Source organism: Ammodytes marinus (genome assembly GCF_949987685.1).
Source record: "Ammodytes marinus genome assembly, chromosome: 6".
In the NCBI taxonomy this organism is placed as follows: domain Eukaryota; kingdom Metazoa; phylum Chordata; class Actinopteri; order Uranoscopiformes; family Ammodytidae; genus Ammodytes; species Ammodytes marinus.
This window is the reverse complement of record NC_137235.1, coordinates 14,164,887-14,187,329: the sequence shown is the minus strand read 5'-3', so window position 1 is coordinate 14,187,329 and position 22,443 is coordinate 14,164,887. Positions and strand designations below refer to the sequence as shown.

The following is a 22,443-nucleotide window of genomic DNA, read 5'->3' as shown; positions in this document are numbered from 1 at the left end:
TTTACCATGAATATTCAATGTTATTGAAAAATCCTTGATTAGTTGAATTGCGTGGAGCCAAATGTTTCAACAGGCTTTGCAGTGAGGTCTTTGACGCTAGGAAAAAGCTCCAGTATGTCGCAACTGATTATTCGTCTAGCATTAAATTGGTCATAATTTCGACACTGAGTCAGTAGTTAAAAAGAATATCATTTATTATTCAAATTGATAACTTAAAACATCCAAGCAAAAAGAGAGTTATCTTTACTGCTGATTTACACATAACAGACTTGACTTGAATCTTATAATCTTTAAAGAATAGTCCAGAGACATTGTCAACAAATGGAGCCTTAAACTAATTGAGAGAAAAAGGATGACACACAACAAACATACTTCATGCGAAAAAAGGAATGGTAGCCAAGCCAACGCATCTTGTCATTCAAATCACAATACAAAATGGTGTAAGGCAAATCCTATCTCCTCCAAGCAGAGAGCAGCTTTGAATGTAATTGAATGCTAACCCACTGTCTGTATACATGCTGTGTTTGTGTTCTTTTGATTTGTCATAATATTGCAAGCCCCTCTTAGCATTTATCATACAAACATGTGGTCAGAATGTACAAATACATTTTTAATTATAAATTAATCCAGTTTAAGTTAATTTGATGAGTAGATGAATATTTGAGTTCATAGGAGAGAAAATTAATACTAGAACATAACCACTGCATCTTAAAACACTTGCAAAATGTCTCCCACTTAAGTAAGATCTCCTAAGGTCCATGGCGAACAAAAATGTCATAAGAAAGTGCATGTGACTAGGTTAAGTGTGAGGGGAAGAAACACAGGTCTCATTCTTTTAACAGGAGGGTCTTCTTAAGAGGAAGCAATGGATGTTGTGCATGGTAGGCATGTGAGATAAGTGAGGGAGAAGTACACTTGATGCTTGGACGAGATTTAATTAATACTTTCATCAGTGTTTGGTACACATACTCCAGCCTTTAGTTGCACTTGGTTTTACACAAATGTGTCCTCTGTGATTTCTCTTAAACCCGCATCTTGCTATCACTACCGGGCTTTCAGCATTTAGGATTTTGTTTCACAGGATCCCCTCACCCTTCCTCCATTATCACATACATCTTACAGCCAGAAAGCCAAAAAAAACATGGAAGGTCTTCATGAAAATGAACTGCATTGAGAACAAGAGTAGCTGATTTGATCTGCTGTCATGTTTGGATTATTTTTTCAATAACCTTAGTGACAGTCACCAGCCAATAATGTTTCATTGGAAGTATCCCTGAGGTGGTTTGGGCACATCTCTGGTTTCACTGATAAACAGTTCAAGGATGTTTCAGCTTTGCTCTGGACTTGTGTCAGCTTAATACATAAAACATATATATATATATATATATATATATATATATATATATGTATGTATATATGTATGTATGTATGTATATATATGTATATGTGTATATATATATATATATATATATATATATATATATATATATATATATTAGGGCTGTCAAATTAACGCGTTAATTTCGATTAATTAATCACAGAAAAATTAACGCGATTAAAAAAATTAACGCAGATTAATCGCACTTCTATAATGCCCTTTGACCCGGTGCAAAAGTGGTGCGGAGCTGCACCTGTAGCTCGCTGGGCCGGGCGCGTGGGTTAAAGGGAGAAAGGTAAAGAGAGAAGCAAGGGAAAGGGGCCGACTCGAGGGCTCTATGGACGGTTTATGGGATGCATGAAGGTAGGAAGACATCTTACTTAATTCTCCGCAGTGTCCGTGCATTATTTATTTAGTGGGTGCAACAATGTAGGCTAGGTTCAAAACAGTAGTAGGCCATATCTCTCAATCTTCCTCCAATTTTGTTTGCTAGCTGTCTAGCACCCGCCCCGTGTGTGTGTGTGTGTGTGTGTGTGTGTGTGTGTGTGTGTGTGTGTGTGTGTGTGTGTGTGTGTCAATATTTTTGCCTATGAGTAGGCTACGAAATGGTGGCAGTGCAGCGCTGTCTGTTGTGGGAGATGGAAAGTCGTAATTTTGTCTGCTTGTTTTTTTGAGAAAATTCGGCGCTAGTTCATGTATAAAGCTGGCTGAGGGGAGGAGACAGAAGTTACGAGAGACGGAGAGCGAGCGCGCGCGCGCGAGAGAGAGAGGGAGAGAGAGAGAGAGAGACAGAGAAACAAACTGTAGTAGGCTATACAGCTGTTTACAAACAGGTATAAAAGTGTCATATAAGTATGCGATTAATTTAGATTAATTAATCACAGAGCCTGTAATTAATTAGATTCATTTTTTTAATCGCTTGACAGCCCTAATATATATATATATATATATATATATATATATATATATATATATATATATATATAAAACAAGGGGTGTTGTAGCTTGAAAAAGAAAAAGTCCAATAGATGTGTTGGGGAGATGAGAAGAAGCGCCTCTAGTTGTTGGGGATACTCTGCAGATATGTGAGGATGTGCTGGATCTTGACCAGGCGATCTTTGAGGCTGGTCATGGACAGGACAGAGAGCTGGTACCGTGGGTCTATAGGCAGGACAGCTAGGAGCCACCAGCAGCAGGCTGGGCCATTAGCAGTTGCCTAGAAGAGAAATAATATAAGTCCTTTGCTTTCACAACCAAAACATCTCACTCAAGACCCTTTCTTTTGTTTCTGTCAGATGCAGCTGCTCTGATGTTGTTTCTGCACTCAATAATACTTTCACATTCAAGGGCACTCAAAACCCTAGATAAAAAAACCTTACTCTTATCATCATTGTAACATCTTAGATAAATATAACCTACTGAGTTTTGATAATTATTGTACATTTTCCTCTGTATGCTTAATTTATAAAATACTACATGGCTTGGCACCACCCCCACTGCTAGAGTTTATTAAGTACAGACAGACTCGGATCACAAGAGCTGTTGTAAACAGGGACTGTGAGGTTCCTTTAGAAAAACTGCCTTCAGCCATAATGCACTATCTATTAAAGGTAGTGCATTATGGAACACACTACCCCAACTATAAGGGAACATCCCACTTTGGACACTTTTAAGAGCAAAGTAAAGGTATGGCTAAGAACTAACCAAAGGTGCAACCACCTCTAAATGTATGCTGTACCCTATTAGTTGTGTAATAATTGTGTATTCGTTTAACCTACTAACCCTACTAATGAATTATCCTGTTTTTCTTTTCTTTCTTTCTGTTTCTCCGTACTTAGATGGAAATTAGCCCACGGGCAACAATCTGGCATTTTTACTTGTACTGCTGAGCATGTTCATTAATGTGCATTGTCCTGAAATTAATAAATAGCTAAATGAAGCTGCTTCAGAGTGAAAGCCTTCCATTAGGTGTGTTCAAGTCACATGATTGGTAAATGAGTAAAGTACTCATTTTGTATGGACAGTGTTTAACTGTGGCAGGGGGATAAACATAGAATACCAGTTGTAATCTGCTGGAGGAAGGCATGTTTTAAGTGCCTAACACTAATGAGGATCTGACGTGAATTATCGGCATTATGCTGGTGCAACATTTTACATTTCATAATGGCCATTGACTAAAACAAATTAAATAACACCACCAAAGATCAGGGTCAATGCTCCGCCGTTTAAGTGTGTGTGTGCGTGTGTGCGTGTGTGTGTGTGTGTGTGGGCGAGTGTGTGACAGAGTAGGGGATTCTCTTCATGATGCTCTTCTGACGCAACAGGGCTGGTGAGTTTATATATGAAGCACAGCCATTAGCCCCTAAAGCCTATATTTTCAACAGACTCCACCCCGAGGTAATCCCTCTTAGAGCTGCACTCACAACAACTATGTTCAGGTATTAAAGCCTCTACGGTAGCTGAATCCATGGTGGTGTGGGTTTTCCCCCGGAAGGGAAGGGTGATCCAATTAAAGATAAAGGATTTGCAGTATAAGATTATTTAAAACAAGCTTTAAAAAAAAAGGGTTGTGCTTTCGTAGAACTCATACATAATGATAATAAGGTTGGTGTTCCAGATAATCTGCAAATCTTGTTTTTGAATTAGTCGTGATGACCACTTGTGCTGTTCCTGTCCTTCACAGACTTTGCACCACCGATTCATCTCAGTTTACAATGACACTGCTCCTAAATGACTAAAACTACTAATACGGTTTATTCACATTGGTTACTATTCTGGGGAGACAACACCCTAACATAAATATAATGAAGCACAAGGAATCATTATGTAGTTTACTAATCAAAATCATCTCAAACATTGTGTTCTAATGTGTGGATTGTTTGTTGTTATTGTTTGTATAGCAATGTGTAATACAGTATTTCATGTGTTATTAGGAGATTATTCTCATTAAAAACAAAATTGTTAACAATAAAGTTCTTACATTAACTTATCTGCACAGGTGTAAGTTATGGAATAAGTCTTTACAGATGGAAGTAGTCGAGGGACACTGTGCTGGGTGTTTACCTGGATGTCAGCTTCTCTTTCCGGCATTGGTCCAAAGTGCTGCAGGATCTGGTTGTGGAAGCGGACCTTGAGGTTATGGAACCAGTCGCGGGCCTGCTCATACACTGCATCATGCAGCTGTTGTAGTTCCTCTAACTCGTCACTGTCCTCCACCTAATAGAAAAGAGTCAAGTCAAACCATCAATCACTTTTTAATTGTTTCGACTTTAGTATACATTCCATTGAACGGAAATGGCAATGAATGATGACTCCATGTAAATAAGACAATCTACTCAGACTGACACCCCACCCAAAATCAACCCCTGTACTGAATATGGGGTTTCATATTAAAAGGCAGACATTTTTGGCGCAGTGTGATTATGAAAGGCCAACACACTGTGGATAATAGCATTTAAATGTAACCACTGAGGCTCTCACCCTGGTATCCTCTAAGTGCTCAATGTCAGCAGTACTGTAACCATCCTTCATTCCTCTGGACAGGACCTGGAAGCGTTTTCCTCCAATCGTGTCAACTACTGACCGACCGTCAGAAAGGAAATGGACGCTCCTGATGGTTAACATGCAGCCATGGTCTGCAAATCTGTAGGGATGGACACAATATCGATTAAGAAAACTCAGTTTTGGCAGTATGTTCACGTGATCTTTAAAACATATTTTATTGAAGCGCATAACCGGATCTAACGGTCATGAACAGAATATCACAAAATATTGTCAGCAGTTAATTGCCTACTTCTCATCTCTAAAGATTCTTAACCTAACAAATTTCATTTTCCTTTATTTAACCTCGAAAGATCAATTGAGGGGTGACCCTCTTTTACAATGACGTCGAGTTTGTACATATACACAATATACAATGAGAATACATAACAAGTTTACACACACACACACACACACACACACACACACAGACAACAACAATTTAAAACATTCAGATCAATTGAATGAGAGACATAATAGCCTAATTAAAACAGTTACAAGTGTAGAGGGGCTGATTCAAAATAATAATTTTAAATTGGTTAACAGTTATGAGTGTATTTATTTTAATTGTATGTTGTAGGCTGTTCCAGGAGTCAGGGGCACTATGGCTAAAAGCGGTTTTACCAAGCTCAGACCGGGCATAGGGGACATATAACATGAGCATGTCAGTTGAGCGGGTTTGATAAAGCCCATCTGAAATAAGCAGCATTTCTGTCAAATATAGTGGTAGCTTTCCAGTCAGAGCTTTATATATAAAAATATGCCAATGTGCATCACGTCTCTCCTTAAGGGAGGACCACCCAACCTTTTCATATACAACACAATGGTGTGTATCATAAGCATCTCCTGTAATGAATCTCAAAGCAGAGTGAAATACAGAGTCTAGGAGTTTAAGGCATGAACGAGATGCATGCCGATAAACCACATCACCGTAATCAAGGACAGACATAAAAACTGCCTCAATAATCCTTTTCCTACTGAACAACGGGAAGGTGGCTTTATTCCTATAAAAATAGCCAATCTTTTGTCGGAGACGACAGACAAGATTTTTTATGTGAAATGTAAAAGAGAGTTTTTCATCTATCCAGATGCCAAGATATTTATATTCAGTGACTCTTTCAATATGAGATCCATTATTTGTGTGAATAATAAGATCATTAAAATGTGTAATTCTTGCTCTGGAAAAGCACATATATTTTGTTTTTTCTATATTAAGGACAAGCCTGAGATCCACTAGACAGTTCTGCAGGGTGTTAAAAGAGCTCTGTAGGTTCTGAACAGATTGTTGCACTGAATCAGAAATGCAATACAGTACAGTGTCGTCAGCATACAAATGGGCATGGCAGTTTTGTAGTGATGAAACAATGTTATTGATGTAAATTGTGAATAGGACTGGACCTAAAATTGAGCCCTGCGGAACACCATTTGTAACTGTTAAAAACTCAGTTTGGTAGCTTCCCAGCTTAACTGACTGCTGTCTATCAGAGAGATAGTCCCTAAACCAGCTACATGTAGAATAATCAAAACCAATTTCATGCAGCCTCTCTAAAAGCAAATGGTGATCTAAAGTATCAAAAGCTTTTGACAGATCAACAAAAAGTGCTGCACAGTGCATTTTTTTATCGATAGCTGTAACAATGTTGTCTAAGACCAAAGTGACAGCAGATATAGTACTGTGGCCTGCCCTAAAACCAGATTGAAATGGACTCAAAATGGAAGCACTGGATAAAAAGGATTTCAACTGAGTATTAATGACTGATTCTAGAATTTTTGCCAGGCATGGGAGTTTGGAAATTGGCCTGTAATTGTTAAGATCACTTTTGTCACCCCCTTTATGTAATGGAATGACGTGAGCTTTTTTCCAGACTTTAGGAACAATACCAGAAGAGATGGAAAGATTAAAAATATGGGTTATTTGTTTTGATATGATAAGTGCAGAGAGATTTATTGAAAATGGGTCCAAATTGTCCTCTCCCATGTACTTCCTGGGGTTGATGGCAAGAAGCGCATCTACAACAATACTTGTTGGGACTTGAACAAGGCTGAAAAGAGGAGTTTTAGAGACAGGTGGTATGCTATTTTTATTTCTCGTGGTGGTAGGCGTAGAAGGCGTAGATACTCCATTGTGAAAGAGTTTACCAGCAGCTATAAAGTGTTTATTGAAAGCTAAACCAATTTCTTTCTGATCATTTAAAATATGATCATTTATTTTTAACTGACTGGGAACAGTGCTAGAATTGTTTTTGTTATAATTCACAGCCTTCCAAAATAGTGCAGGGTTGGAGTAGCAGTTTGAAATTAGTTCGAGGTAGTAGTCTGATTTAGCTTTCCTAACCATGGATATGCACCTATTTCTGATTTGTCTGAAAGCAGTCCACTTGGAGTTTTCACCAGAGCGTCTGGCTAGGGACCATGCTTTATTTCTCTCTGCAAATATATCGGACAATTCATTTGTGAACCAGGGGTTTGATCTATTTTTTACTCTGTGCTTTTTAAGGGGTGCATGCTTGTTCAAAATGGAGGAGAAAGTATTGGTGAAAAATTCTAAGGCCAATTCCACATCAGATATTTCACTTGTGAGATGAATGTCACTTTGATAGAGTTCATTTAAAAATGCTTGCTCGTTAAAACCTTTAAAATTACGCTTAATGATGATTTTGGGTTGAGATTTTTTAAGATGAATACTTCTGATACAGGCCACCGGGCAGTGATCACTGATTCCAAGCTCAAAAACACCAGCAGAAACTATTTTATTGCTTTGATTTGATAATATTAAATCGATCAAAGTTGATTTTGCTGGGTTTTTTAGATTTGGTCTTGTGGGCTCAGTTATTATTTGTGTAAGATTTAGGTTGCTACATATTTCTTTAAAAGGTTCAGAGGCACCAGAAAGCCAGTCAATGTTAAAATCACCCATCATAATGACCTCTCTATTTACATATGGAGAGATTAAATGTGCTAGCTCACTCAAGGAGCTATTTACTGCTGAAGGGGGCCTGTACACACCAATTACAACAAAACAATCATTGGATGATAAAGACAATTCCAAAGCAATAAATTCAAAGCAGCTTCGAACAGAGACAGCATGTAGTAATGATACAGAATAATGTGATTTAACATAGACAGCCACTCCCCCACCCCGTGTGGTCCTGTCTATTCTGAATAAACTATAATCATTTATTGCCACCATAGAGTCATGTGTACTGCTCTTCAACCATGATTCAGTCAGAACCAAGACATCTGGGTCAGCCTGAGATACTAAGATGTTAACATGGTCTAGTTTATTGTGCTGAAGCAAACTTCTTATGTTTAAGTGAAGAAAACCCAAACCCTTTCTTGTTTTGAGGATGTTTGGTGAGTTTAGCTTTGATATGCTCATGTCCAGGTTATCAACAGCGGGGTGGTCCAACACAATTGACCTATTACACATAATAGGTACATTTTTCAAGTTACTTGTAATCCCAAGTGGTCTGTGGCGTGACCTGTAAAATCTATGAGGAGGGATTAATGATGATCTGACAGACTGACATACAGGGATTGGGTGAGTTTTTATAGTAATGGATGTTCCAGGCCTGGAGGGGGCGCTAGATGCATGGGAACTAGTGGTCATGGAGGCTGTGTCACGTGAGCTAACTACCTCTTGACTGACCAGGTGTGGAGATAGTCAATCATGCTGGACAGAGTTTGCAAGAGGAGTGACGCTAGGAACCGATTTTATTGTTATGCCACCCTAAAAGGAACCATCCAGTAGGTTTTCATGCAAACAATTTTGTTTTGCTTGCATGTGTTTGTACGTTGATGCTTACCCTTTCTGGGCATCGTTGATACACATCCCAAACTGCCGCGTGCCTGTTTCCATGCAGCGGCGAAGCATTAGGCGGTAACGTGGCTCGAAGACATGCAGGGGGCAAGGCACAGTGGGGTACGCCATGGTACACACAAAGATTGGCACATTCTTTGTCGGACTGCACAGAGATAAGCAAGAGGAAGAGGTACATTTTAATCCCTGTGAACCTTCTTAAATACAGATACATCTGATGATCAACACTGAAGTCAACCAGGGCCAGGGACAGAGATATGCTTACTCAGAGAGCTCGCTGGCCTCTTCTAGATGAGTTTTAGTCCTCTCTGCATGCTCCTGACTCAAATACTGTTTGATCAGCGTGTCCAACACAGTTGTTACAACGTACTTCCTTAATGCTAGATACTGGAAAGAGCAAAATATGAGTTAGTTATTACAAGAGGAACATATGTGTATTCAGCACAATACTAGCTAATTAAGAAGATTGGAATCCAGTTTCAAGGCTGGTCTCTCACCTCTTTCAGGCTCTCTTTACAGAGGGGACACTGTGGTGTATGGTCCAAGCAGCGTTCCAGACAGTTTTTACAGAAAGTGTGTCCACACGGTGTAGTCACGGGCTCATAGAACAACCTGTACCAATCACAGATACGCTACATTAAAGTCTTTATTGTGAATGTACAAGCGTAGCGTACTGTTAAGGATGTCGTGTTGATTTGATGGTAACTAGCGCCTGACCTTACCTCATGCATAGAGAGCATTCAAAGTCATTGGGGTCCATCATGTCTTCGGGAACACTTCTACAGGTTTTAACTTTGGCAGCCTGTTGTTTTAAGAATTTCCCTACACCTATAGGGTCAACCAGAGAGAAGAAGGCACATTAGTTTGTCTAACAGTATCCAATTAAGATTTATCGTATGCATCATTACCACAAATGTATATGTTGAGTTCCTATAAATGATATTGGGGTGACAAAATCAGCAAAAGCGAATGGTGGTGAACGGTGGGATTTTGTCCACTGACCTTGTTTTTTATGCTTGCTCCTGCCGCTGTCCACCACACAGGGTCCCGAGTCCGACACGGTGAGCTTCCTCTTCAGCATGCTCACCTTGTCCTCGTCCCCCAGCTGAGGAGCAGAGCACACTCTCTTCAGCCCCTCCTCACCAAAACCTAAGCCGTGCACTCGTAGAGAATGAGCTCGGCTCAGACCGGGCCGCTCCAGGCTTTCCCCGCGTTTCTAAAGAATGACACAAGACACAAGTGGGTAAGAGGATGCTGGTGGTTTCTTAAGAACCTGAAGCAACAAAAGCATGAAGTCCATTCATTAATAACTGTGCGTTATGACGGTTCAGGTCCCTAGTACTTCCTGGTTGTTGTCCAGGTGTTGATGTGCTGAGGCGGCGCGGGCCTGCTGCTGCTGTTGTCTTTGGACAGGGCTCTGAGGTTCAACCCGGCCGTCGGTCACCAGGGTTTTACTGCGCCGGTGAGGAGACGTGTTGTGGGTGGTTTCCCTCAGCCCGTCCTTCACGTTGTCATCAGCCGGGGACAGCAGGTCACACAGGATCTGTGTACAAGAAGTGAATTCAGTTTAATCACCTGGAGTCAAGGAACACCAAATACTATGAACAATTTACGTTTTGATGAGACTACATTCAGACTGCAGGGCAAGTGTGGCCAAAAAGTTCTTATTGGCCACTTCCATATGTGGTCCTTAATATGATACATGTCTGATTATTTGTGATTTGATCTTGCTCTCTCTCAACATCTCATTCCATGCAACTTTCATGTCAATCCAGATCAATATTCATCTTAAATACAAATTTTATTTGGAAGGATTTGTAGGAAAAGAAAGTACTCCAGAATTGGGTTCAAACCACACATTTTTAAATGCTTGTGAGGCTCAAAAACATACAATTTGTCGAGTTGAGTGGGGAAATAGAGACTTTTTGTGCACAAAAAAGATGTTGCGAGCATGACTTCCATTTGAGCTCACTGTGTATGACTCAGTTGCATAAATCATCAACCTTTTTTCCGAAGTTTAGTTCAAGTATTAATACTCTTCTTTCAACTACTGTATAACCATATCCTCAGCATCGTTTCAAAACCTTGTCACCTCGCAGCAAGGACAACAAGGACGGAGGCTGTCATTTTCAATTGAACTAATTTGTTGTTGTCATTATATGGGTATCGGGAAGAACTTTCAAACCATAAGTGTAATTACAGGTTACACAAACGTGATTTGACACTCTATTGATTTGCGCTGTCTGGCTCCCAAACTGTCTAGGCTGGCCGGCATTTCTTGGATCAGAAAGATCAAGAATTCAAATATGGTGTCAATACAAGCAGCAAACCTTAACACCAGTTCAAGTGCAAAACTTTTTACTTGCACTGTGTTTGCAAATTATTCTTTTGCATCACATAATGGTATGTATGTAGTATTGCATACAAAAGTCAACTGTGTCTCACTTATGTAACTGCAGCGCTGTGTTTTACCTTTTAAGTGATACTAATGTCATTTCAGACAGAGTCACAAGACCTGACCCAAGAACAACTTGCACGTCAATTATATAGCCACCAAAAGTCCCAGGAACTTAAGGTTCCAGGAACTCCTCTTCCAGGAATGAAAGATTCCTTTGGCCTGGTGTCTGAAGTCCCGGGGATGTTATGCATATCAGGCCGATGACGTATGGATAAGCAGTAAAAGTATCTGCACTGCACGCCATTTTATGATAGGCTACTCTAATAAATGTTGAGTTTCGACAGAATCAGCAATTCAGAATCCACACATTATTTCTCTATCTATTTTAGCAGAGACCTGATTGTCTGGTGAAAAAAAAAGAAAAAGAGGAGATTTGTGAGATGAATAGTGGCGCTGGCAAGGTGGGCTGTGTGGCTGCTCTGGTCTGTTAACACGGGCACCAGATGGATTATTTCTCTGTATATTTTAGCGGCCGAGCACGCTGCGGGGCTGCACCAAAGACTGTATACAAACGGCTGCTGTAATCTTAACACGTTCGCCGACAAAAAAAAAGGCAGACACAAGAGCAGTCTAGAACTAGTTCCTGCGATGGAAACGCGGCTAAAGATGACCCCAAAAGAAAGAAAAGTGTTCATAAAACATGTCTTCCCAATTTCTTAGTACAATTTTTAAATCGTAGTTAACCACAATATAAGGTTGTAGCGCTCTATGTTGTATGTGTTTTTGGGTATCTGTGATGTTCAAATGATCAATTTAGCCTATTGACTGCAAACAGTGAGAAGTGCTCTAGATTTGATCAGAAAAAGGAACAATGTGTTTCTCGGACAAATTTGCATCCATCTGTTTGTGTATACATGTATATGTTTGTATTGACTGACATAGATCAATATGGATGAACAGTGGGACCACAATAACCTACTGCATTTACACCAAACTTATATATGGTCATGTATCTGGCTTACATTGAGGAAGAGCGTTCACAATTTCTCTCCACATTCTTCTTCTGTCTTCGCTAACATGAATACAGCTTTGTGCCACCATGGCAACTGTTGAGCGTAAACCCTAGGGGGCCACATTATTCTGCTGAGCGCCGGTTGTGACATTTGAACCGGTGACAAATTTGAAGGGCTTGCTGACTCACATATTTTCTGACCTAGAGAGAACGAAGGAAAAACGGCTTGGCTGTCTTATTGCAGAATTGGCGGGTTTGTAGTCATTACAGATACCCAAATGTATGTGCACAAGAACAAGACTTTTCATAATGTGTCCCCCTTAAGTCAATATAGCAGAAGCAGATGCTCACTATATATATAAAAAAAGAACAGATGGCTTTGTGCATTTAAGATACAACCAGCTTTCAGTCAAGGAATTGCAAGGCTCATGCACCTAGATTTCTCAAAGCAAAGGTATCAGTGTTAGTTAAATCACAGGCTTACAGTTTATCCAGGGCTACTGGTGGAACTCAACAGACTTGAGAAAAACGATCTAAAGTTTGGACTTTTTCTTTTATCACATTGCCAGCAGAACACTTTTAAATTATTTATTTAAAATTCTCTCACCTTTTCCACTTGTCTTTTAGCACAGGGGAAGTCCTCATCTATAGCCAGGCAGTGGAGGAAGACTTGGAGAGACTCGTCCACTTCTCCCATTTCATGCAGCACCATAGCTTTCCTAAAGACAGCCTGACAGGACAGAAGGATAGAGATTATACCTTACATGGTTTACATTGGGTTATTACTCACTCCAAAGCTAAGTACACTTTAAATACTGTGTAGACAAACACCAGACCATCTTTGAGCCTTCGATAACCTTTCTATTGCTGGCAATTGTTAAAGCCACTACGAGTAAAATGGCCCGTTGGCGGCCCCTTTGGACAAAAGCGGTAGTATTTTTACGACGCCAGCTGTCGTGAAGCTGTTTTCTAGCTCGTGCCGGGCGTGCGAGATTCAAATGATCAGGAAGCAATAGTGCGTGTCCGTGTGTTGAAAGTGTGAGGACACCGGACTCTTTTCGGCTCCGTGAGAGTGGTTAGTGACACAGCATCAACTAATGCCAGTCAGTGCTACACACACACCTGATTGCAATGAGTTGAAGCAGTGTCACCTCTCACGGAGCTGAAAGATTCCTTGTCCTCACACGAATGAACGAGAGACGGCAGTTAGTATGGATCACGATGAGGTAATGTGTTTATGTTGTTGTAAATAATGACTATTTCAGATGAATAATGGTCATCTGATGATGCTGGTGAGGCAAAGTAAACTTTGTTTTAGTAGGCTTCCGCTCATTCATTTAGGAGTAAACACTGCAGTCTAGTTTCGCTGCGTGAAATTGTGTATACGTTGCTTGGCAACGCCCTCCCGCCCGCCTATCACTCTCCCTTTTAGCTTTTCTTCATGGCATTTTATTTTTTTTATTTGATGGTTCAGCCCCATTATCAGTCATTATGACGACAAATAACTGTCTCAAACAAGGCTCCCGCTCCCCTTCCCTCACCTGGAGGGATAGGCTTCTCAAATCGTGTTCCTGCGCCACATTGAAGTCTGCGACCAATACGGATATGTGACCATAGAGCATGCACGCGTGAACCAAAAATCGGACTGGGTGTACGACCAGACCAAACGCAGTAATAAAAACTATATAAAAACTTATTTCTTTGCACTGATGGTCTCGTTTGCTGTTAAAGGTAATTTATGATTATGAGAGGAAACATGAGGCTGTTTAAAAGATATTTAAATGTTACTCGTAGCCGCTTTAATGCTTGGAATGCATTTTAGGAAAACACTGGATTCAAAATAATGCTTAGGTTATTTAGATTTAGTTAAATAGTTAAGACAGAACACACTGAACCAGTAAAACACAAATGAGGTGATTTATCAGCTTTTTCATTGTCTATGCAATTCAATAAATCAAATTGTATGAATGAAAGGAATTATGCAGGTGTATATGCATTATATACTTTGCCCAACAAATAAAGAACACCCTAGGCTTCAACCCAGACAGTTGGTGTCCTGTAGCTTGTGTAATACTTAAGAACAGCTTTGACCTTAATCACTGCATTCTCAGTTGTGTGTTTAAAGAAAACCTGTAGGCATGATACAATTTTGTACATTATTAGCCCTTATAGAAGGCCTTTCATACAACACTAAAATTAGCAGTCGGTTGTTAGGAATTGCCTAGTAAACAAACAAACAGAATCACCACAAAGAGAGTATTCCCCTGCCTATGGTTCAGCAAATTCAACTGCCAAGACATACATCGAAAATGAAGTTTTAATTTTTTTTTTATTAAACAACAACAAAGTGAGCAAATGTATTACCATGATTATGTCAATTGGGGCGCCTGTGAACCGCCTTACATGTTACTTGTGACTATAATCCAATGACACAACAAACTAGGTGCTCCTTGTCTGTGGCTCTGGGGGCAGAAGTCTTAAAATACACCTTTTCTTAGTAATCGCTGGCTGACCAATATACCAGATGGAACACATGCCAGGCTCCAGTAAGTATGGCAGTAAGGCAGGTGTGTGAACAAGCATGTAACCGCCAGTTGCAATGCCACCATCCTTTCAGTACCAACACAATACCTGACATGTGGTGTAATATTTTCTAAGGAATGATAAGTCCTTTGCACATTGAGTCACATTACTAAAGATCACATGAGATTTCCGATAGATAATTGAGTTTCAGAAGCATGGGATCATAAATGATTGCGGTGTAAGTGAGTGACCTACTTCAGCAGAACAACTGGACCCGGGACAAATGTGAGTGTCTTCCAAGGCCAGACGGTACTGTTTGAGAGCCATGTACGCCTCTGCTCGAGAGAGTCGTGCCACCCCTGTCCTCTCTGGATCTGAAGGAGAGAGACATGAGAAAATAAAGAAGGACGTTAAAGAGAGCATTTTCTTCAAATATTGTAAAACACAGCAGTTTAGTTCAACATATATTGTTATTTTACTGAAGTGAGACACTACATAAGTAACATCATATATATTATGTATGTGCGCACCAGTCATATATTATTACATAAGACACATACACAATTATAACTGTGTCAATGAATTATCTGCAGAAAATGCAAAAGAAAAATAAGTTTCATAAGAGCAACACGGGATCACTGGATGCCCGAGGGTAGATGTTTAGATAAGCGCTTATGTAGAAAATTGCTTTAAACCGGGTCAAACCAGCCGGACTTTGATGCGTGTCTATCTGTACAGTTACAACACTGGTTCTTGGAGTACCCTATAGAGGCCAGAAGTTTGATGTTACAATAACCATCATGTGAGTAAACGTGTATCAAAACTAAAAGGCTGCGTTGGCATGTCCCGAACAGGACACTCAATAAGGATTTGTTGAGAGCAAGACTCAACATTGCGGAGCTGCCCTGCAGCCATTAATGACGAATGAATTCTGTTGGACCATAACAATTCTGGTAAAGTTGAATAACTTTTAATTTTCCTCACTGTATGAGTTGCGATTTTTCAGCTAATTTTTGTGATGAATTGCAGGCGGCGCTAATGTGAACAGAAGCACAGGTAGTTTGTCAAGATATCATAACGTCAAATGAAGCAACCATGAAGACTTGGACACTTCTGCTTCTCAGGCGGTCGGCAGCTCGACAGTGCAGCTGTCCAAAGCAGGTGGTGTGTGACTGCATCACTCTGACAGCAAAATCACTCTCACTGCATCCTCAACGCAATGACACCAGTTACCGTCTTTGCAGAAGGTGCCACAACAGTTGTCCTTATATAGCCTTTTCCATACATGAATACTACTTTATTTATTTTTTTGATATTTGTGGGGGTATTTTCACCTACATTGAATACATTTTGTAAAGACAAGTTACGTTTGGAAAGCCCTTTGGCAGTCAATCTGTTCCTAAGCATATTGTAAGTTGCAAAAAGTACATTATCATACAATTTAAATATGGAGACAAGTAATTACAGTTTTACTGTTGTTAGGCCTTCCACTAGAGTCATGATTATTCAGGTTCTTAGAATTCAGTAGTTGGGGTAAGATATTCAACTAAATAACCTGCAGGCAATGTTTTTAGTTACATAAGCCAACCGGGTATCATAAAGGTTACTTGGCTGGCGTATATCGTTTGACCCAGATGCCATGGATATTTCCAAGAAGCACATAAACCAGGTGGCGGGGAGTTAAACGAGGTGAAGGAGAATTTCCGCTGCCATTTTGTCAGATCACCCTTTTTTCAAGTTGTGGGAGTTCAGATGTGAATACACTATGATCCCAATCCCCACCTTATGAAAATAAAGGAAAATGGCAATTAATGGTCATAACCCCCTAACTGCAACAGCATAACTTAATGGGAAATGGTTAGAGCTGAGACTTAGAGGTTCTGATAAAATACACAATATAAGATTAGCCAATCATTGCAGCCTACCCACAATGCATCATGCTTATTAATTTGCATTTCATTTACATTTTAAGTTTCTTGATAACCACTGGAAGGCAGACCATGATAACCACAGCCAATTACAATTATTCAGAAACTGCTTAAGAAACATGCCGACAGTTTCCAACTAAAGGACATCCCAAACTTAAGAGATGGGCGCTAAGTGCTTTCCTCAAGGGCACATAACACCATTGTTGTTACAGGTGAAAGTATTAGGCCTATCAACTATAAGCAAATATGCGTAACTGGGATTTGGAACAGTGGCCACAGATTTCCACTCTCACGGGCTTGTTTCTTTTAAGTCATCTTCCACAGAAGTAGCATATTTTCTCTCATTACACAACGTTAGCTTCTAAGTTAACTCGCTGTCTGGCAGTGTTTATACATGATCTGGACCATAAGCATCCCCTTAAGCCTCCTAAATTGACCCTCGCTCATATTGAGAATTCATTCCCTTTTTAAACATTTGTGAAACCGTGGCTTGACAGCCATCACAACACAAAGAACACAGATAACCTCCCCCTTTATAAGTTACAAAACCTGGTTCAATGTGTGTCATAACACCGGCCTTATGCAATTTGACCTAGTGCGCATGATCGGATTGTGGAATTTCATAAGCAGAACATGCCAAGCACAGTTTACTGCAAGGCTACACTTGCTATGAGCGAATTAGGTTAATAGTGCTATTAGGTCTCTTGGGACCCACTGACAGCAAGCAAACACCGTTTCTTTTATTTTACTTTTTTTTACATGAAGTGCTCATCTGAGCGTTTGCAGCAGGACATGCTACACCACCGTGTAACACATATCCCCTCCTTTCTAAACATAGACTGATGTGACACCTGTGTTAGATTAATTTGACAACACTCACCACAATGGATAACATCAGTTGCTAACGTTACTGCTTCTTGGTAGCATTTTCTTCTGCACAGCTCGTCCACTTCACTTAGTGTTTTCGACTTTTGCAGCTCGTCGGGGAACCATTTATCTAAAAGTCCACACATAACTACATTGGGTTTCTGCTCACCACTTAGAGGCTCGCTGCACAGTTTGCATTTGGAGAGAAGGTGTCGTTGTACACACCGTTTACAATACGAATGTCCACAGGCTAAGGTCACGGGTTCACCTAAAAAGTTATGACAGTTCGGACAGTCAAACAAATCGTCCTCAACGTCCCGACTATGGCCCGAAAGATGCTCTGGCTCCGCCGCATTTCTCTTAAAGTTTCGGAGGATACAGTCCACGAAAGTGCTTAACTGTTCGGGTCTCACGGGCCCATACCGCATAGCCACCGAAAACCAGTCAATGGCTTCTTTGAGGCTGTTTTCCGATGCTAAAGCGTTGGCTTTCTGTAGTATAATTTGATGGTGGTCCTCCTCTTCAGAGACGTCGTCCGAGTCAGCACCGATGAAGAAGGCGCTTCTTTCCTCCGGGGCTTCCTCTACATGAGGTTGAAGCGACGACATTGTAGCGTCCCCAAGAGACAAACAAAGAACACCTTAGGTAAAAATCAGTTTTCTTCTGTAAACGTGGGACTACATTTCTAAAGCTGCCGCGTTCCTTCCCAATTAAGTCGCTTTCATCCGGGCATCCGTTTGTTACATAAAAAACACAACACGTGGACAGTGAACTCGTGCAGTGATTGGTTGGGACGTCTTCGTTATAAAACGTGCATTCGAAAGTTTCATAACTACGGAAGGGACGTAAGTTCTGACCGTACGTCCATGGTCTGACCACCATTGACCTATAAAGGTCTGAGAAGGATAACATTGTACAGCCCTTATCGTCTGAGTCCGTCTCAGCTGCCATAAAATACCCATAAGGCTGCAACAATAACATTAAACATTAGCCTACAATATATAACAATGTAGGCCTACATAAAGCTATAAAGCTTGTTGGTTTATTTGTCAGAACACTGGAGTTTATTTCTGAAAGAGGTCCCAATTCTCACATAAAAAACCTCTGCATTACAGGTTGTGTAATTAGATTGTATGGCACCATCTAAGTTTCATTTGTGTATATTGCATCTTCCCCTGACATGTTTAACACTTGTATTGCTACTTTTATTCACATGTTTCACTGCTACCTTAATGTTTTTATTTGCGGGAAATTTAACACTGAATCTGTTTGTGTCAATTCAACCAACAACAAGCATTATTATTATTATTATTATTATTATTATTATTATTATTATTATTATTATTATTATTATTATTATTATTATTATTATCATCATCATCATCATCATCATCATCATCATCATCATCATCATCATCATCATCATCATCATCATCATCATCATCATCATCATCATCATCATCATTATTATTATTATTATTATTATTATTTGTATTATACTTTGTATTATACTTTGTATTATTGTAAAAGTAGTAGTTCTGTAAAATACTGTAATACAAAAAGTTGTTGTTTTAATGTCAGTAATCAACTTGCAAAGTTTCATAATGATATCTATATCTAAAAATTCCCTATTAGCCCACCCCCATTCACTTAAACAGTGGTTCTGATTTGCTCTATCGGCCCGCTGTATCTTTCCAGAAGCTAGTTGACCAGGTTGTCCACCCAGGTTGGGATCCTGGAAGGTCCTGGATATCATTTCTGGTGAACAACCTTTTACAACGCTCCATGTCTGTTTTTTAAAAAAAGGGGTTTTGCCCCCTAGGTAAGAGTTGTTTTTGGAAGGATGATTGCTCAATTGCTTGTTTTGTTGTGAATTAAGGCAGACAGATACGAGTTGATAGGTTCAACATTGTATTAGGCTATACAATACAGGATTGCACAATGAAATCCAGTTGTTTGCATCCTTTATGCTGCATCACACACAGAAAATGCATAAACAGGTATTTAAGTAATTCAATTAGTAATTTACAATAAAATAGGAAAAATTTATATAATTAGTATATAGAAGTAACTTGGAAAATCCCTTTTGTACTGTCGCTGAGGTTGTACATACAGTATATGTTCAACTAGGTGTGAACCTGATGCAGCTGTGGAGGTACACTGCCCTCTAGTGGTTAAAGCGTTTAATCACTTCAATAAGAAGAATATAATTGTCTGTTTGAAAATGCAACACATTATTAAATGTTTCTTTAAGAAGTGCATCACATAAACATTTCATAAAAAAGTAGACAGACATAGGTTAAATATAGGTCATAGAATTGCACATAATTGCATTTGGTGAAAATGCAGCAATTATGTAGCCTATTCTACAAAAACATGTGAAACATAAACAAACAAAAACACTTTGCATATCAGATCACTGTTTCTACCTAAGCCCTACTGATAAATGTTTTCTCACCATTTAAAAAAAACCTCTCCAGGTCAGGGATACACAGTGGGGTGTTAATCTTTAGATCAACCCAAATCGTGTGAATGTCGATAGTAAGCCTGCTATCGGTGTATGAATGTGTGTGTGAATGGAAACGTGGGAATGGGAACAGGTCTCCCTTGAAAAAGAGTCTTCGGTCTCAATGGGATTTACCTGTATAAATAAAGGTTAAAAAAAAAAAAAAAAAAAAAAGATCAACCCAAAACACGGAATAATCGTTTTTATTAATTTGAAGCTCTGGTATTAAAACCATCCCCATAATTTATTAACCTTGCTCAGGGAAATTATTTCCTTCTTGTGATACTCTGTAGAACACCTTGCCCTTAATCACAATTTTCTAGAAGGATTTGGAGATTTTATTTTAGATCTTTTTGCCAATTCCGATGAGATATTAGTTAAGTGTGATTTCTATATTGACCTAAACAAGGGCCATGTCACTTGCCCTGCATGTTTCTATTGTATCATCATCAGTATTGGACCACTTTCTTATTCAATTAGAAGCAACACCATAGCTTGCCCTGGTCATTTTGTCACCAACGTTTTTACCGCACATCACATTAGCCGGTGTCCTTTCAAGACAGTGACAGAGCCATTTGAAAATGTGTATTTTAGACTTTAACTCAACTCTTTCTTGTATTGTTGCGTACATGCACAACAGTGTATTCAATTACAAGCATGCTCAATCTGCTACAAAACGTGCCTTTTTCTCTCGCTTAATACATAACAATAAACACAATCTGAGATTGAATTTGGACAATGGAGCTTAACTAATAAGAAGCAGCTCATCCCTAACAGTTCATTAGACAAGATTATTTACTATATTCCAGCTATATAGACAGCTGAAGGGTGCAGAGATACAGTATCTATTTGTGTCTGAGCAATGCTAATCATATTCTAAACAACCACCAGAGGACAGTGTTGAACTATAAACCAGACATTTGTGGTGAATGAGAATCCTGTTCAGCAACCCCTTGTGTTTGGTCTGAGACCATGTCAATCATTGGCTGGACATTTTCTTTTGTGGTGCACCACACAAGTTACAGTAAATACGAAACCATTTGAAGAATGCCAGATAAACGTCTTGATCCCCAGTCAGAGAGGGTTGCACATGGTAGCACACTCCAGAGCTGAGATCCCTAATAAATATATATGTTTGTTCATTCCCCTCTCTGCCCTATGTCATCTCTGTCTCTCTGCACTTTCAATAAAGCCAAATGTCCCCCCCCAAAAAAAGAAAAGAAAAGAAAGAATGTTGTGCATACAACCATGAACATACACACTGCCATATCAGGACTGTGACACCACATCTGTGGGATTTGGATTTAGCCCTGCCACATCTGTTCGATCAGCGATTAGGTCATTAAAACAACTAGACTGTGTGTTTGTAGGTGTATTTTTGCAGGCACATTTTGTTCATGCCTAAGCATATCCTAGTATAAACCTGTTTTCTTTTTTTTACTCACTTCAAACTGTGACTTCCAGCCTTTGGAATTTTGAGATATGATGAGGAATGATATGAGGTCAACTTTACAAACATTGTGACTTAATTCTCTGTTGTTCATTTACAAGTTGACTCTCAAAACATAGTATTATCATGGTGACATACCATTTCTGTTGATTCTGCCATAATATAATCAAACCACAAGCAATCCATCAGAGCATTCCAGTCCGCATGGAGACATGTGACCCAGAGTTACAAACCAAAACAACCCAGTAATTCTTACTGCCCACCTCTCAACTGGTATTCAAAATCCAAAGTAGTGGTGTGGATATGTTCTGGCTCAGGAGGGAAATAGTGGGAGATCCCCAGTTATAAATTAAATATAAAATAAGAATTCAAAACTCACACCTGGTATGGACTTCACACTTTTCTGTTGCAAACTGAGTACGGACAAACTGGAAGAATAAATGTACACAGACATGCAAGCATGCACTTGCTATTAATTTATCAATGTGGGAAACCTTCAGCGCCTGATTCTCAAACAACGGTGCAGGAATGCAGCCCTGGTGCTGACTCTAGGATAGCCTTATCTGGCCCTGCATAATCTCCCGGAGGTGTTTGGCTTCTGAGAAAAAATACGTACACATGTACATGCAAAAACATACTAGCGTTGGGAGTCAGATGTTGCTTGTGGGCACAGGGGGAAAATGAATAAATAAAAGAGAAACTGTATTTGCCTCTAGCGGTACAAACAAGGAGGGGTAGATCAATCTGTTGAATGTACTTTCCAAAAGCAAAGGCAAGAACATGCACATGTGTTATGCGTGTGAGTCTTTTGGAAGGTCTGGTTTATCTCTCAATTCCTGTGTTGCACTCAAGAGGAGAGTACATGAAGGTGCAATAGAAAAAAAAGAAGCGTGAGTATGCATTGTCTTGACTGTGAGCTCTCACAGTCAAGTCAACACTTGTCTCTGCTGTTCCACTGTACACAAATGGAAAGTCCCTGTCATCGGACATTTATAGATCATCATAATTCCAATGTTTGAGT

The 22,443-nt window shown here is 39.6% G+C and overlaps 1 protein-coding gene across 1 annotated transcript; it reads right to left on the bottom strand.

Moving 5' to 3' along the window:
* Positions 1-225: 225 nt before the first annotated feature.
* Positions 226-18,185, bottom strand: lonrf1 (LON peptidase N-terminal domain and ring finger 1). Its single transcript, XM_080029244.1, has 12 exons — positions 17,480-18,185; positions 14,927-15,045; positions 12,756-12,878; positions 10,081-10,281; positions 9,741-9,954; positions 9,461-9,566; positions 9,236-9,350; positions 9,004-9,125; positions 8,725-8,883; positions 4,859-5,021; positions 4,442-4,594; positions 226-2,594 (listed from the first exon to the last, which is right to left on the bottom strand). The coding sequence occupies exons 1-12, from the start codon at positions 18,072-18,074 to the stop codon at positions 2,436-2,438; spliced, it is 2,229 nt and encodes a 742-aa protein (XP_079885370.1). The 5' UTR covers positions 18,075-18,185; the 3' UTR covers positions 226-2,435.
* Positions 18,186-22,443: the final 4,258 nt, after the last annotated feature.

Coding starts and splice junctions, on each gene's coding strand:
- lonrf1 (XM_080029244.1), bottom strand. CDS start 18,074: ATGTCGTCGCTTCAACCTCATGTAGAGGAAGCCCCGGAGGAAAGAAGC. Junction 9,351..9,460: donor GAATGCTCTCTATGCATGAG/GTAAGGTCAGGC, acceptor TGATTGGTACAG/GTTGTTCTATGAGCCCGTGA. Junction 8,884..9,003: donor GAGGCCAGCGAGCTCTCTGA/GTAAGCATATCT, acceptor ATCTCTGTGCAG/TCCGACAAAGAATGTGCCAA.